This window comes from Fulmarus glacialis, unplaced genomic scaffold (genome assembly GCF_000690835.1).
Source record: "Fulmarus glacialis isolate BGI_N327 unplaced genomic scaffold, ASM69083v1 scaffold41363, whole genome shotgun sequence".
NCBI lineage: Eukaryota > Metazoa > Chordata > Aves > Procellariiformes > Procellariidae > Fulmarus > Fulmarus glacialis.
The window spans coordinates 1-16,417 of NW_009204361.1; the positions used below are offsets into that span (position 1 = coordinate 1).

The 16,417-nt window shown below is 36.9% G+C and overlaps 1 protein-coding gene across 3 annotated transcripts; it reads left to right on the top strand.

Annotated features, from left to right (window-relative positions):
• YTHDF1 (YTH domain family, member 1) lies at positions 1 to 15,986 on the top strand. 3 transcript variants are annotated; one of them, XM_009574961.1, is made up of 6 exons: positions 17 to 43; positions 477 to 501; positions 1,442 to 1,447; positions 2,027 to 2,106; positions 6,703 to 8,229; positions 14,502 to 15,986. In XM_009574961.1, the coding sequence occupies exons 1-6, from the start codon at positions 17 to 19 to the stop codon at positions 14,526 to 14,528; spliced, it is 1,692 nt and encodes a 563-aa protein (XP_009573256.1). In that variant the 3' UTR covers positions 14,529 to 15,986. The 3 variants fall into 3 exon arrangements, with proteins under 3 accessions (XP_009573257.1, XP_009573256.1, XP_009573255.1); XM_009574960.1 differs by lacking the exon at positions 1,442 to 1,447 and adding an exon at positions 1,641 to 1,646; XM_009574962.1 differs by lacking the exon at positions 1,442 to 1,447 and having other exon boundaries at positions 1 to 43.
• Positions 15,987 to 16,417: the final 431 nt, after the last annotated feature.

Here is a 16,417-nt window from a genome sequence, read left to right on the forward strand (position 1 = left end):
GCCCTGTACATGAATTATGTCTGCCACAAGCGTTGACCCTCAGGTAAGTGGCGAAGCGAAGCGCGGGGCCTGCCTCCTCCCCACCCGGGGGCGGGGGCTTTCCCTTGCAGGCCGGTGCCTGCGTCTGGCCCGGGAGAGGCTTTTCCTCTCCCTCCCGGCTTCTTTGGAGCTTAATCTTGCTCGTTAATTTCCCCCGTGGGCACAGCACGTTCCCACTGCCTTTCGAGAGCCGAGGCCATTTCTAAGGCAGGCCATTGCTGAATGATACGTGAAGCATACTCCTCGGTTGCAGTTTAAACGAGCCCTGATAAGTTGTTAGCCATTTTTATGAGCCTGTTATCCCTCCTCAAAAGCTGTGTGTTTTGCAGTGACAATATAAGCATTATTGTAAAATTAACTTTTTTTTTTCTCTCTCTTTTCGCCCCCCTCCTCCCCCTCGCTTTTCCTTTACCCCATCATGTGCCATGGCTTCCCAGAGACCGAAAGGACAGGATAATAAAGGTGAGGATCATGCTGAGATCTGGTCGTTTAAATTGTTACTGTAACAGATGAATTATGCAGGTACCTGTAGGTGAGCAGAAAGGTATTGCTCTTAGTCCATATGGATAACATCTGGAACAAAGGAAGTTGTGCTTTGTTTCAAAAACATAAACTGTTACTCGTACAAGCTTGCTTGCATCCCTCTTAATGTTACTGAGTTTATGGTGGGAAGGACTATCTGTTAGTAATAAACATAATAATGCTCTTCATTTCCTTAAAATAGAGCAGATTTCTACATAAAGTCACAAGGGTATGCGTATTCAATATATATTTTTACATACTTTTGCATAGTCTCTTCCTGCTATATGAATGCAATTGTGTCACTGGTCTGCTGTTGACGGTGTATGTTCTAGCTGTCATATATAAGCCTACAAACTTAATTATTTAAGGAATTTTAAATAAAAAACGGGTAACTTCTGATCAGATAATAAGCTTTTTATGATAATTCCCATGCTTAATTTGAAATTAAATTTAATAATAAGTCATCTAAGAAAATACCTTGATTATTACTGTGATTGCTAATAAGTGTGTAACTGTTCAGGCTCAGAAACTGACAATATTCAACTCATAACTGCTTTTTAATGTAACTCAACCTGCCTTAAAAATCCAGCTACTTCTAGTTACAGAAAGTTTGACACTATTTCCTATGTTTGTAAATAATTTTTCACCTCTACTCTCCCTGACAAACTTGCAGAAATATTCTGGTAAATTCCCAAACTTGTTTGCTAAACATCCTATTTGGTGTAGTGTTAATTTTAGTTTAGTTTAGCTGTTTCTATGAATTAGGTAAATAAAGCAACTACCACATAATGTGTTTGACCTTGTTTTCTTAAATTTAAAGTAAACAAATGAAATTATTTGAAGTGACCTAATAACAGTTTTCGTTTTGTATATCTTTCAGTAATGGGTTTTGAATGCTTTTCACACATTAATTCATGCTTAAGTAGGCCTTTGATTTTAGCAGATACCTCTCTTTTACACATGAGAAAGTTGAGACTTAACTTTTCCTGAAAATGTCAGGATATCAAGGCACTTAGCAGTCATTATTTCATAACTAAATGTAACCTCACCTCATCTTATTTTAGCCAACTTAACTTAAGCAAGCAGTGAATAACAGATGCTGGGAGAACTGTGAATTAGTTTCTGAGAGTTCTAATTATGGACCAGAACAATAGATGTTGTTTCCCAATAGTTTTCACAAAATTCTTGTCAATGATTATTTTTTTGTTCAGAGGTGATTCACATGAGTTGTCTATTCACTCTCAACTGTAGAATTTTTTTTTTTTTTAAATTTACTCAAATTCAGTTTTATAAGCAATAATAAAAGAGAAACAGTTTTGGGGAAAAATGTCATCCTTTGGTCTTTTTATGAGTCTTTCATGCTGTGAAGAAGAAATACAGCTTTTTGTAAAATAACATAGCATGGAACTTTTTACTGAAATGCTACTAAGCAGTATTGTAATATGTTGTAACCTTTTTCTTCTAGTACAAAATGGTTCGTTGCATCAGAAGGATACAGTTCATGACAACGATTTTGAACCTTACCTTTCTGGGCAGTCAAATCAGGTTAGTGTATTTTTAACTTAGTTTTTTTTTTCTTAGGCATGCTGTTGACATTCAATTCATAGGATTGTGTTGAGGGAGCAAATTCCTTAAATAGAATGGAAAAAGAAATGACTGGCATATTGTGTTACTTGGTAATACAACTAGCATTTGTGCTCACAAAGCTAATATTACTCTGCATATCCACATGGCCACAAGTGAAAATGAAGTTAATGCTCCAACTAGTGTCTGCTGATTGCTCCTCAAATTGCAGGTTATGAGTACGGTTGGAGTGTGACAGGCTATTTGATCTTACAGTTCTTGGATAGATGAATTGCATGTGGGAGTCTGAAGGTTCTGCTTTTGGGCTCTCCTGATTTGTATAATTTGTATAATCCTAGAAATTAGTGTAGTTGAAATTTGGTTTTGATGCTTTCTAGATAGCTTGTAGAGCTGTCCCACTTGCTTTTTACACTTCAGCAAATATTGTTGTTCTTTCATGTCCCCTGAAATACCTTAAGAATTAAAAATGTGTTTTTTTAAGACTAAGGCACTGTAATGTAAACTCTCAATATAATCCAGTTCATTATAATGTATGTTAAATCAACATCCATGACTTGAATACCATTATAAATTGAAAATATCTTTTAATTGAAGTGATTTTTGACTTAACATTCAAATCTTTAAAGTGAAAAAAATCTATAGAAACTGGAGATGCAAAAGGTTTTCTTTCACAAATATATAAAACACCATTTCAGGGAGAGACCTACTGAGGTACATTATTATTTCTTGGCAGAAAGGCTAAGTGTTATGTTTTAAAAATTCAGCCTGAAGCTGATAGATGCCACTGTTAATATTGGTGACATCACTGAACTCGCTTGCAAAAGAAAATTATTCTACATGCTAAAAAAAATAACATAATGTGCTGTTTTGTTTCATTTGTGGAAATTGTGATTTAATCTTGAACGCTAGAGCAAACAGTATCAATTCATGTACTGTGTATTGGTTATCTTCAAGGTGTATTAAACATTTTTGTTAGGGCCGTCAGATAGATGGAACTGTATTACGAGTTTCTTTTGGATCATAGCAGCTTTTGGGAAGGGCGCAAACTTTAGCACAATATAGATGTACTTCAGCTCGTTTCTGTCCTGGAAGCAATCGAGACATACCACTGTGGAAGTCAGGACAAGTGTATATATGACAACATGAATTGTCCGAGTTCTGCACTGTGTGGGTTCTGGCTCCCAAGCTAAGCTTCGTAGTCCTCTGCAGCATGGATATGTTCTCCAGACTTACACAAAGTTAAAATGATTTAATGGGAAGCGTTCCCTCTTCTCTGGAATTAATGTACTGTAGCAGGGATAAAAGCAGGAAATTTGTGGGGGGGGAAAAAGGAAGTAAAATTTTCTTTTTTAATGCAAAATTAGTTTTAAAAGAAATTGAGGTTTTCACCTTTCTCTTTTTTTTAAAAAAAATTCTACTTCACCACATTTGTATGTAATTTTTAATTACTTAAAACCAAGATATGTTTTTCTAATGTGAAATATACTGAACATTAAACTTCATATACAAAAAATGTAGAACTATCTATTATAGTTTAATTCTAGGAAATTTGTCTTAGCTGTCAACAAGCCCAATTATTAGGTTTAAATGGAAAAATTGCTATGACTGTTATAATTTCCATAATTCTAATAAAGCTTTCTTACATGAAAGCGTAGCTCCATTGACCAATTTATTTATGCTGCATGAGAAATTTGCATGCTACAAGAAACAATTGTGTAGGTCGTCTTACAATTTTAGGTGGAAAGTGACAGTAGCATTAATTAGGACTGTGAGAGTTTTGTACTGAAGACAACCATGTTTCTGAACAAAGCCTTATTACCTAGTTATTCAGTCTGATTTATTCAGCCCTTTAAAATTACAGTAAAATATAAGTGACTTACAAAAAAAGATTTAAAACCAACTGGGTATTTTAAAATTCTTTAAGAAATTAAACCCCCAGCTGATACAACAATATATTTGACATCAAAAATCAGATGTAGGTTGGTAATATTTTGTTAATTTCATGTTTTAAAAATACAAATTAGTCTTTAAAATGAGTATTGAGTATGTTATATAATCAAATAAAATATAAATGTCTTCCATCTTTCTGTTGAAAACTGCTCCTAAGTAGTGGTGCCTTCTTTTCGTTCCATAAAGGTTCTAGTATCCAAGTAGCAGTTCATACAGTTTCATACAGATCAAATTTGAGATGTGATAGCTTTTTGTTATAAAGCACACTGAAAGTACTTCTAAAGGGAACTGACTGAAGTAGAGTGTTCATATACAAAGTTATATTCAAAGCAGGAAAGGCATCCCTCATGTAATGTCATCGAAAACCAAAAGATTATTCATAAATAACAGTGAATTACTAGCAAGCAGCATACTTTGAGAGAAAGAAGGATTCCCTTCCTAATTAACAGAATGGTTCGGTTTGGTTTTTTTTTTTAATTTAAAAAAAATAAAAAATACGGAAGGGTGCAGAAAGGTCAAGGATAAGTTTGTTGAAATAAAGGTGCTGCTGTTGCAGTGAAGGACTGCTGTCAGGGTTTCTTTTACACACTCTGGCATAAAGCCAGTCAAAGCAGATTGAATGTTTTGTAAGGATGTCTGCTGAAACTTTCCTTTAATCTTGTTAGAATCCTTGTGGAAACTTTACAGGCTGTGTGACAGGAGGTGACAGTCTCGGGAATTGTCTAGAATCCTTTAGCAGAAATATTTTAGGACAAAACACCTGCTTTCTCTAGGCTTATTCTTTTCGGTCTTAATAAATCCTGAATCTGTAGAATGTATGAACATAAGTATCTCTGAAGAATTATTTATGTCTCCTCCCTTTCATCTGCATTTGTTTTTACATTTTTCTTTAATATTAACACTTTGAGATATAACACATAGCAATTTCAAAGTTAAGTCTTTCAGAAAAATGATGTTTTCATATGCTAAATATTGATTGTTCTAGCTTGGGAGTCTCAGAAAATGTAATGCATTTTAGAGGATCTTCTCATAGGAAGGTGGATTGTGTACCTCTTGTTGATGATAGAATTTGCACGTAAATAAAAGCAGCAGGAACAGTGGTGGAGATTATTTCTTTTGAATCAATAACGCTGGATTTAGGCTGTTTAAATCTCAGAAGTGGTTGCAGTACTGTATGTAAGTCTTGGAGGCATTTTATAGAATCATTCTGTATGTGGAAAGTGAGGGTATTGAATTACTCTGGCTTTGGGATGTCATGGAAGGGAGTGATTGAAAAATGAGCAATACAAATGACTCTGTGTATCGGTTGGGAATTATGCTTATCTTCAGCAAGGAGTTTTTTTACTTCATTTTTTGAATGAGCTGAAAAATAATCTGATTTTTTGAAAAATAACTGAAGTTCCAGTGCAGTTTTGCTGATTTTGCAGATACATTTTTTTCAAGTTTGAAATCTTGCAGTTTGAAAGAAATCTTAGTTCCTCTTCTTAAAATAATCTTTCTCCATGAATAAGGAGAGGCTAGCTACTGTTTGACTCATTAACAGGAGATGTTGACCTTCCCTCCTCCTCGCTGGTAATTACAGTTAGAGTGTCAGTTGGAAGGTCTCCAATATATATGCTTCAAGTTTGTTTAAAGAGAAGTAAAATCTATTTTAGAATATTCTGCATTTGTTCTTTTGCATTGTTGAATATGAGAAACGTACGGAATGCTTCAAAATCAGGTGTCAGCAGAAGATTTAGAGTGGAAGGAAATGCTTCTCAGCTTGGTCTAAGAAGCACTTGGTCAGTCTCTTATTTCATAGAGTGGAAAAGATGGCCTTGTTTGGCAGGACAGCCAGAAACAGTCTAGCACATTTGTAACTTTACTACTGAGGGAGAAGAGACTTTTGCAAAAGGCTGAATAGGGTCTTTCTCAAACAGTTTGGATGGCATATATCACATGCCATATTTGCATATATTTGTCTCTAGTATACTGGTCACTTTAATTTCAGTTTGTAGTTGTTAGGTCTACTTTAAGCAAACTTGGTACGCTTCTTACTGTGTGATCTCACTGTGGTCCTGTGTATGTCAGAAGTAGACTGTGCATGTTTTACCACTTCAGGTGTGTTTTGCTTGTCGGGGATTGTCAAAACAATTCCATAATGAGGACTGTGATCATATTTTCTGTTATATGCGCTGTCATGCTAAAGTAATTTCATCTAAAACTTCTCCCATATAGCTATCCAGAAATATTAAATAGCCTTAGTTCTCTGAGACACAAAATATATTGTTATATAAGTTCCTTGAAATATTTTGGGGTATTGGTAGATTAAATAATTCTAGAAGAAGCCACGAAATACTCTTAGTAATGTGAATAAGCTTACGTGGTTTCAAAATCTCAAATACTAACCTCATTGTGAGCCACTAGTCCTGGGGTGTATTATAAATACCCAGATACTGCATTTTAGCCCTCAATCTTTCTTGGAGTGTGAACTAAGATCTGTAATTAGAAATTAAATTACCTTGTCTCTATTGTTCTTTTCTATTTGGTGATGAACAGTGTTGTGGCTATTTATAAATGAACGGGGTTTTTATATCTGAAGTTACTTTTTTTTTTTCTCTTTAACAGAACAGTAGCTATCCATCAATGACTGATCCTTACCTGTCCAGTTATTATCCACCATCTATTGGGTTCCCCTATTCTCTCAGTGAAGCACCATGGTCTACAGGAGGAGATCCTCCTATCCCGTATCTCACCACCTATGGACAGCTCAGTAATGGAGATCATCATTTTATGCACGATGCTGTTTTTGGACAGCCTGGGGGTCTGGGAAATAATATCTATCAACACCGGTTTAATTTTTTCCCTGAAAATCCTGCCTTCTCAGCTTGGGGAACAAGCGGATCCCAAGGACAGCAGACTCAAAGTTCAGCATATGGGAGCAGCTACAGCTACCCGCCTAGTTCACTGGGCGGTACCATTGTGGATGGACAAACAGGATTTCATAATGATACATTAAATAAAGCTCCTGGAATGAACAGTATTGAACAGGGAATGGTTGGACTTAAGATTGGTGGAGATGTTACAACTTCTGCGGTGAAAACAGTAGGTTCTGTTGTCAACAGTGCCGGGATGACAGGTGCCCTTTCTGGTAATGGTGGATCTAATGTAAACTTGCCAGTATCTAAACCAACTTCTTGGGCTGCTATAGCTAGCAAGCCTGCGAAACCACAGCCTAAAATGAAAACAAAAACTGGACCTGTAATTGGAGGAGCATTGCCTCCTCCACCTATAAAGCATAATATGGACATAGGTACTTGGGACAATAAGGGCCCTGTGGCAAAAGTTCCTGCCCCCCAACAGATACCTTCTCCTCAGTCTGTCCCACAGCCACAGCAACAAATTGTTCAGCCTGTTCCAACTCAACCTCCTCCATTGACTCAGCCGCAGTATCAGACCCCTCAGCAGCCACCCCAAAATCGCTGGGTAGCTCCTCGCAACAGAAATGCAGCGTTTGGCCAAAGTGGAGGAACTGGTAACGACAGCAACTCAGCTGGCAGTACCCAGCCTAACCCTGTTCCAAGTGGCGAGTCCCATCCTGTTCTTGAAAAACTGAAAGCTGCTCACAGCTATAACCCTAAAGATTTTGAATGGAACCTTAAAAATGGACGTGTGTTCATAATAAAGAGCTATTCTGAGGATGATATTCATCGTTCCATTAAGTATTCTATTTGGTGTAGTACGGAACATGGCAACAAACGCCTGGACAGTGCTTTTCGGTCCATGAATAGCAAGGGTCCAGTCTACTTGCTATTCAGTGTCAATGGCAGTGGACACTTCTGTGGAGTAGCAGAGATGAAATCACCTGTGGACTATGGCACCAGTGCAGGTGTCTGGTCTCAGGACAAGTGGAAGGGGAAATTTGATGTCAAGTGGATCTTTGTGAAGGATGTGCCCAACAACCAGCTCCGACACATCAGGCTGGAGAACAATGACAACAAACCCGTTACAAACTCCCGTGATACACAGGAGGTGCCCTTAGAAAAAGCAAAACAAGTGCTTAAAATTATTGCTACTTACAAGCACACGACCTCCATCTTTGATGACTTTTCTCATTATGAAAAGCGCCAAGAAGAGGAGGAGGTGGTGCGGAAGGTAAACTTATTAAAAAATTTATTTTATACACAGATATGGGGAAAATGAAATGTGAAGGCTGCTATGGTGGAAAAAATGTAAGTAGGAATTTGAAATGTTTTTAATACATCTCAACTTGATGGTTTTATGTGTGTTTAGCAACACAAAAAACAAACTGATGCTTATTTGTCTGTGACAATTTCATAGCTAATGGGTTTCAAAGCAGAAAGTTAAGAATAATGCAGGTGAAGGACATTATGTCCAGTGTTTTGGAGTTTGATTTATTTTTTTTAATCTTAAAATCGTTAATAAACTAGAAAATAGTTTTTGTTTCAGAATTGGATTCTGCCAATGATTGCCGCTTAAGCTTTTTGCCTTATAAATATGAGGTGTTTGACTGGAACTGGACTATGAAAATTGATACCTGTGTTGGCATTTGAAAGTTGTACATCACCTTTAAGAGCAAGAACCCTGGTCTTGTTTGTTCAGTTCTTTTGGTGTAGTCTTTTAAAAGTCTGTAGTCTTCAGTCTTTTCCATCTCTCTGGAAAAGAAATAGTTGCATAAAATTGCTGGAATAGTGCTAGAAAGATTGCGTTTCTGCTGCTTAAGTCACGTGTATTATTATTTGGGCAAATAAAGGTTTTCAGTTCCCAGGTCTAATCTGTCTACTAATTCTTGAAGAGAAGTTTTGAGTGAAGATGTAGTAAGAGAAATTTGGGCAGTAACTGGGAAAGTGTATTAAAAACTTACACACACTTTCATGGCTCTAAGTATACTGCAAGAGACGTCTGTCCCTGTTTATCCCATGACCTCAGTTTCAAGAATGCCTTTCTCTAATTAGGCAGTCTAGAAGTAATGAACTGACAGAAAAATAGGTGTTGGGATGTGTAGTTACTAGCTAAGTGACACTTAAAGTTGCTTGATATTGATAGTGTTTCATAGACTTTTTCGTATAGCATTTCAAATAAAGCATTTATTTGACAGGCTAGTTTAGTGCAGCTCATGCCTGCTTCAGAATGTTTTTGAAGCAAAGACTTAATGCATGTTCCTGGAGCTTAAATTGAAGTTGCCATTTTAAAGGTTTTATTGCCATTTAAAAATGCAGATAAAATTGCTTTAAACTGTCTTCATGGAGTGTATCCTTAAATTAGGAGAGAAGAGGAGATCAGTGCCTTAAGAACTTTTTAGCTCAACTTTTCCTAGCCATCGGATACAATATGCATAGCATAGCTCAACACAGCAGGAAAAGAGAGCTTAAGATTTGAAGTTTTTCTTGTGTACTCCCTGTGGGGTTCCACAGGCTAAAACCTAAAAACCTTTACATCAACACTTCGTTCCTTCAGTAGACAATTAGCAATTCAATGATTAATGCAACCTGTATCTTGGAGAGGTGTTCCCTTATGTAGGAGAGAATCTTGAGTAAGTCAAAAGGCCTCGGTTCCTTTGTCCAGTGTTTACAGTGTATGGGGGTAATTGTTTTGGTTTTTTTGATGCTGAGTCTCCCTGTGGTTTGCTGCCAAGTCTGGAGGGGAGAATAATGTGTGTATTTGAGGAGTGAGAGTACTGGAAAAGTGATAGGAGAGCTAGTCTTAAACAGTTAACTTACTGGCCTGAGGAAGATCCAGGCGGCTGCATACTGAACGCCGAACTTCCTTTGCTTTGTAGTAGCTCAGGAGACTGATGTTCAACTATTGGGCTGATCCCGCTTTGGGTTGTTTTCATATACGCAACTATTTGCCACTTTCAGTTCAAGTGCCGATACAATATTCTTACTCAGGTCACTGCTTTATAACAGGATCAGTTTTTCAAAATAATGCTTTTTTTCTGCCTCATTTAAAACTGAAGCTCTAGCTTGTATGACACATTCAGAAAATAAACTCTGTAGTCTAATTTAACATTTCTTAGGTTCCTCTGAATAGCTTAGAAAATAGGACAATATACAGACAATTGAAGTACACTGAGGAAGGTAATAATGCTGGAGAGGTAAAGCAGATCAACAGTGAGGGAATGAAAAATAAGATAGTGCTTGTTGGGTTGCATTCTATAAAACTATTGTCTGGAAAGTTAGTATTTTCCCCTTCACTGACTAAATGAATTTTAGAAGTCCAACTGATTACTGGAAGAGTTTCTTTGCAGGATATGTACACACTTAAACTTCTTACTGTTGAGAAGTTTGTGCTATTGAAGTTGAAGCCTTCCTGTTATGCAAAGTTAACCTTCCTATGACAATAATTTTTGAAGAATCTTATTGCCAGTTAAGGTATCTTATGACCAAATTGACATTTTCAGATGATTGTTTGTATATGTGCCATCTTAATTGGTTTTCAAGTTGCTGTGTTTTTGATTCATTATACTCTGCTTAGCAGTAAAATTACTTGTTGAAATCTTGTGCTTCCATTTCCCACTATTGTGATTATAAAGGGCTAGAGTTCTTAAAAATCACCACATGGAGGGCTTGAATGCTCTAATTTCATTTATACAAAAATATTTAGTAGGGAAGAGTAACTTCATGTAATCTGTACAATGCAAGCCGCTAGCATTTCACTTCTTTTCTTCATATGGTTACAGTTTGTTGCCAGCCAGTGTTTCCTTAAGTAATGCGTGCAATGTATGCTCTCTGAGTTTAACTGATCTTGGAACTTCTGTGTTAACATCAAATCATCAAATGTGGATTAGGCAGATACAATGCTGGATGAAATTCACTAAAGTGCTAAAGATTCATCTGTGTTAGCAGCATTGCTTAAGGACTGTATCATCATCTAGAATTGAGGGAAGATTTGTTCGTGCTGGGATGTAAGTCCAGCTTTTGATTTGCCATAGTAACAAACTATCTAAGCCCAGTCTGGTGACCCAGAACCTGGGAAAGGAATAACAGAAGGATATTGGTGTCTGGAAGGAAGTAGCAAGAAAGTGAGTGGCATGAAATCTCTCCTGACCTCCTAGCATTTCTCAGTCACTTTCCAGGGTCACTATAGTGTCCAGAAAGGGAGCAACTTCTGTGATCAAAGCTCATGCTCTTAAAACATAAAAAAGTTGCAACATGTGTGAGAGCACTTCTTTGAAAAAGAAAATACAGTGTAATGTGGCATTGATTATTAACATTCCCTGGAAACATGCTTGCTTAGTCTTAACAAAATTGTCTTCCGAAGTTAAAAAGCTTGTAAAGAAAATAAAATCTGCAACAAGTTTGGTATTTTTATTTGCATCTCGTGGTAGGACAGATGGGTTGATCCACTGTCAGCAGTTTGTCTTCATAGATCTGTATTTAACTAGACGGTCACAGTTACTGTACTGGACTGCTGGGCTGTCACCTCTGATCTGTGTCAAGGCACTCAGCGATTCCAAGGTCTACACGTTGGTGTTGTGCTGTGAGAGCTGAGTAGTCTTATCTCAGAAAGCTCTTGCATCACCAAGCTTACCAGTTCTCCTTTGGGTAATTAAATATTGCATCGTGTTAGCTAGTGCATGTTGGCACTTGGAAATACTCATTTTCTTCTAGCATTGTGTAAGTATTTCCTTTCAGTATGCTTTCTGTGAACACACTCATTGACGCAGAACTTCTAAGGATGGAATATTGTCCTTCCTCCAAAACTAGTTAAAAACCATTTCTATTTTAAGATTAATACTAATTGTGCTTCCTGATTATAAAGATAACATTTACAGTTTTGTGTCAAAAGTTGAATGCTTTCATCCCACTGACCTTAACAAATAAAGTTTAGTGGGAAGGTTGACAGCTACTTCAGACTGAGGTGAAGGGAACAGAAGTTTGACAGGGATGAGCGTCTCCAAAATGGAAGCTTCTGCAGGTTTTGTGAAATCCTGTTATTCCTGTGTCTGAAGACTATACATGTTAATGTCACAAAGGAGAAGTATGCAACAGGAGAACTCCCCTGGAGAAGAGAAACTATGAAGGCTCCGGATGGATCTTCAGAACCAAAATGAACAAAGCTTTGTTAGTTGCTTACAAAACTGCTTGTTCTTGCTTGCAGTAGTGCTAAATAGCAGTAAGGAAGAGAATTTGAGAGTTAAAGCTTCTAAAAAGCAGCCACGCTCAAGATCGTGAAGGATTGTTGCATCAGTTTCCTCCCTGTTTATATGGTTTCAGACACTTTTTAAAAGGAAGACTCAGATTAGCCCCTGAGAGAGAAAGCAAGCAGCAAGGTTGGAGGAACTGCTTCATAATTTGCTCAATAAATAGTACTTTTTACTGAATTATAAAGCGTGAGCTGAGTCTCTGAATGCCATGAGCATACTTTCTAGGTACCAGGTAGAAGTGTCAGGTGCTAGCCTGTCTTCTGTTTATGTGGGACTAGTCCATGAGCATGGAAGACTTCGACTTTTAAAGAAAGTGGGATTATGAGGGTCAGTGGATGACTACATAGAAAACTAAAAGTAAGTTATGTAAGGTGGCAATAGGAAGGAATGGGCTGATGAGCATGGTAGGGCAGTGAAGCAGAGCGAAGGGAATTTGCCACCTTAAAAATGGAAGTAGGATGGAACAATTACTTTTTTGTAAGCCTGAAAGTGGGGTTGATATGATTCAGTTTTAGATTCTTTCTAACCACCTTTTGTTTGAAATGTCAGGCAGAAGTTCTAAGAACATACAACACCTGATATGTTCTGATACTCTACCACTAACAAATTACTTTTGTTGACGGTTCATCCTAAGTCAGCAGTTAAAAGATAGGGGGAATACAGATTTTTTTTAAAAAAATTATACCGCTTTATATGGTCTGTTTTGTTGATTCGGTAAAACGATTTTGCTATCTTCTGTCTTAAATCATAGATTAAGAATTTATGCTAGACTTTGTTGACTTAATTTTATTATGAAAATGGAAATATTAATATTATTCTGCCCTGAGGCAGAAATCAATATATTCCATGTAAAAAAACCTCTTCTGATTTTATGCTGTGACCAGCTGAAGTAGCAAATACAGTCTGTTACATTTATAATGTTTGGTATATTTGCAAATAAGCTTTACATCGCAACAGAAACAATTCCAACATGGATTTTATACAGAAAGATTCCACAAAACAAGTAAAATCTGAAGGCGTTAGTTTAGGAGTTGACTGTTGCTTATGCTTAGGCTATTTCACAATTTTCTTGCTTGAAATAGGATTTGGTACCATATTAATGCATTCAAGTACAGTACACAAAGTAGTCTTTACATGCCTGTTTTGCAGTATACAGTCTGTTTTAAACACCGTTAGGATGAAATGGAAAAGAGTAAGGCTGAACCCTTTCTATTCAATCTGAGTGGTGTCTTAGCTGGAAGAATGCACTGGCCTAAAGATAGAGCAGCATATTTTATTCAACTTGTCTTGCTGTCTTCTGCATGTTCTGCAACATATGGGGCACCTGAAACAATTATTGAAAAAGTCCCCCCTTGCTTGTTACTGCGTTGCTCAACTTGTCTGTGTAAGCCCTGTGTAGAGCCTCTGCTCTAAATCGGAGCAGAGGCATGACTACTTACTGCTGGGAGAGCACAAGTTAGTTAGATGAAGGCTTACAGCAATTGAGGATGCCTGCAGGTATCCCTTAGACTACCTTTATCTGTTTTCAGTATTTGTGGTTAGCAGAAACTTTTGAGAGAGACTTCAAAGAGCCTACTGGCTTCTGTACTAGAACGCTTTTAGAAATTCTTGGGTTGTTCAGTCTAGCTGTGCTGGTTTTTATCAGACCATGCAGAAGCACGTAACTCTTCTCCCACCTGATGATGATGTGTTTTGTTTTTTTTTTTCCCCTGACTTGTCCAGTATTTCACAGTGCCTCCCAGAATAGCTGAACAGATAGGAAGAATTAGAAACAGAATTTCTAGAGGGCTCAAATCCTGCTTTTATTGAATGTGACTAAACGCCAAAGTCATTTGAGTGCTTCAAAATTATACCAGTTCTGTGGAGTTCACTAATCTACCACCTCCCTTCTGCTCTTGTGTTGGTCGTGCTAGTACTGCAGTAGCTGAAACAGTCCAGAAAGTAGAATATTGCAGATGCTGTTTCTGCTCGGGATGTTGATACTCCATACCTTTCTTATTATGACCCTCATCTGCTGTCAGTTTGAAGTGACTGTGCAGGTATTCATTCAGCTGTTCCACTTGAAGCTGCACTTAATATTAAGTTACCAAGTCCTTGGCGCTTGTCAGGTATATACAATACATTTATAAAATGTAGCAGCAATGTTTTAACAAAGTGTATAATTGGGATCACATTAGTGCTGTTATATTACTAAAAACCTTTTGCTTGTTCATTTGACTAAAATCTTTCTTAACTTTTAACTTTTTTCTCTTTACAGGAACGTCAGAATCGAAACAAACAATAAGAATAAACATATACAGTTTGATATATATACTAGAACTGATATTAAATTCGACTATGAGAAACAAAATTTAAGTATACTGGTGCTGTATCCTGGCATCAGGACAAACTAAAGCTTTCAGCTCCAATATATCTTCTCGTGCAGGGGAAATTAAGTTGTCGCATCTTTAAGTACTTGTAGTTTATTTTTGCCCAGGTGGATCTGCATTAATTTGTATCTTTTTTTCTATGTAAAATTCTGTAGAAATCATTAATAAAGGTGTGTCTGGTTTTATTTTTTTAAGTTGGTAAACAGTTATATTAACCTAATGTGGACCTATACATGAGCATACTAAAATGTCAGTGCTTCCCAAAGACTTTATTTTGGCACAAATTACGTTCCTAGCCAGATATAGAGATTATGGAGAATACATCACAAATCTTCCTTTATCTTCCTCCCAAACCCTTTTTCTTCATGGCGGAAGTAAGAAACCATGCATTGATTTTTGTCATTTAAAAAACTTTTAAGATACTGCACTTCAAAATTTTGAAATGAAAAAACTAAATTTCTGATCACTTTGTGCAGCTGCTATGCCTCTTTATTTATCTGTACAATTACACTTTTAAAATTGCTAATGCGCCATGTTGGTTTTTTCTGTCTAGTAGAAAATCAAATTGTCAGTGAAATTGTTTCTCTGGAAAATATTTCCCTTTCATATTCTGTTAACCAGTGCTTCAGTGTGCATTTGTTATACCATATCCTGCCGAGAGAGAGCGAGGTGCTTTCTCTCAGCCATAATTCTGCTTTACGGTTTTTGTAGCTTAATTAAATAATAATGTGATGCTATCAACATTGCAGGGGTTTTGGACAATGTGTTTAAACCTGTTTCAGCTTTCAGGTGTTATTAGTTAATTGCAGATCATTTTTAATCCTTCCCTTCATTACTCCCTCCCACCCCCCAAATCCTAATGCCATTTAAGGTTTTTATACCAATAATGCTGAGCTTTAACGTAGGAACTAATAGTATGGATAATATGATGGATTATGCCTCAGATGTTTAAAATTGACAGTGTGTATGTCTAATTTTTTTCTGTTGGATGAGTAAAAAAACCTGTTTTAAGAAACTGAATTTGCTGTCATGTTTTTGTGGAGTGAGGGGACCGTCGGAGAACCTGTCACCAACTGGAGTTCCAATTAAGCATGGAAATGGTGCTCATGTCCGCTGCTCTAGCACACTGAATCTGCACGTGTTTATTGTAGAGGATCTTTTACTATATTAGAAAGCAAATATCTTCTGAATACTATTTACTCCAAAAGGACCTCCAATTTAAATAAAGTTTAATCTGTATCATTTAGACTTGTATTTAGAACGTATAACTCTGTCTCTGGACTGTTACTGCCTGTAAGGGGTAATGGACAGCATCAGATTAACTTTTTCCTCTAGGAGAATACAAGCCTTAATAAACAATACATATTTAGCAAGTTTGATGTCATTTTCATTTTTTCCCTACTTTCAGTTGTCTTCCTATGTTATAATCACCCTTTATGCCAACTTGTGAATTAAGTCTAATTTCAGAAGTGTTTTGATTGAATAACTTAGATGTTTCCTGTCAGCACACTTGATAATTGCAGAAGGGTTTCGCAGGACTCTGCAGAGGAGATTTGAGCTGCTTTGAATGTTACCGTTCCTCAAAGGAAATACATGCGTGTACAGTGGCTGTCACTTGTACTTTCCTTTCTCCTTGTATGGTAGAGAAGCTGAAGAAAGAATTGGAAGTTGTCCTGTAGCTTTCAGGAGGCAGTATCGCAGACATGGGTCACCGGGATGAGAAAAGAACTTTCCAAATAGAAGTAAAGCTCTGAACAGTTTCTTGTTACAGCAGTTGGCTGTATTTCCCAACTCTAACTTTAGT

Bases quoted from the DNA above. Each gene is read 5' to 3' on its own strand.
- YTHDF1 (XM_009574961.1), top strand. From the start codon at position 17: ATGTCTGCCACAAGCGTTGACCCTCAG. The intron at 44-476 runs GTAAGTGGCGAA...ATGGCTTCCCAG, and splicing joins CCACAAGCGTTGACCCTCAG to AGACCGAAAGGACAGGATAA. The intron at 2,107-6,702 runs GTTAGTGTATTT...TCTCTTTAACAG, and splicing joins TTTCTGGGCAGTCAAATCAG to AACAGTAGCTATCCATCAAT.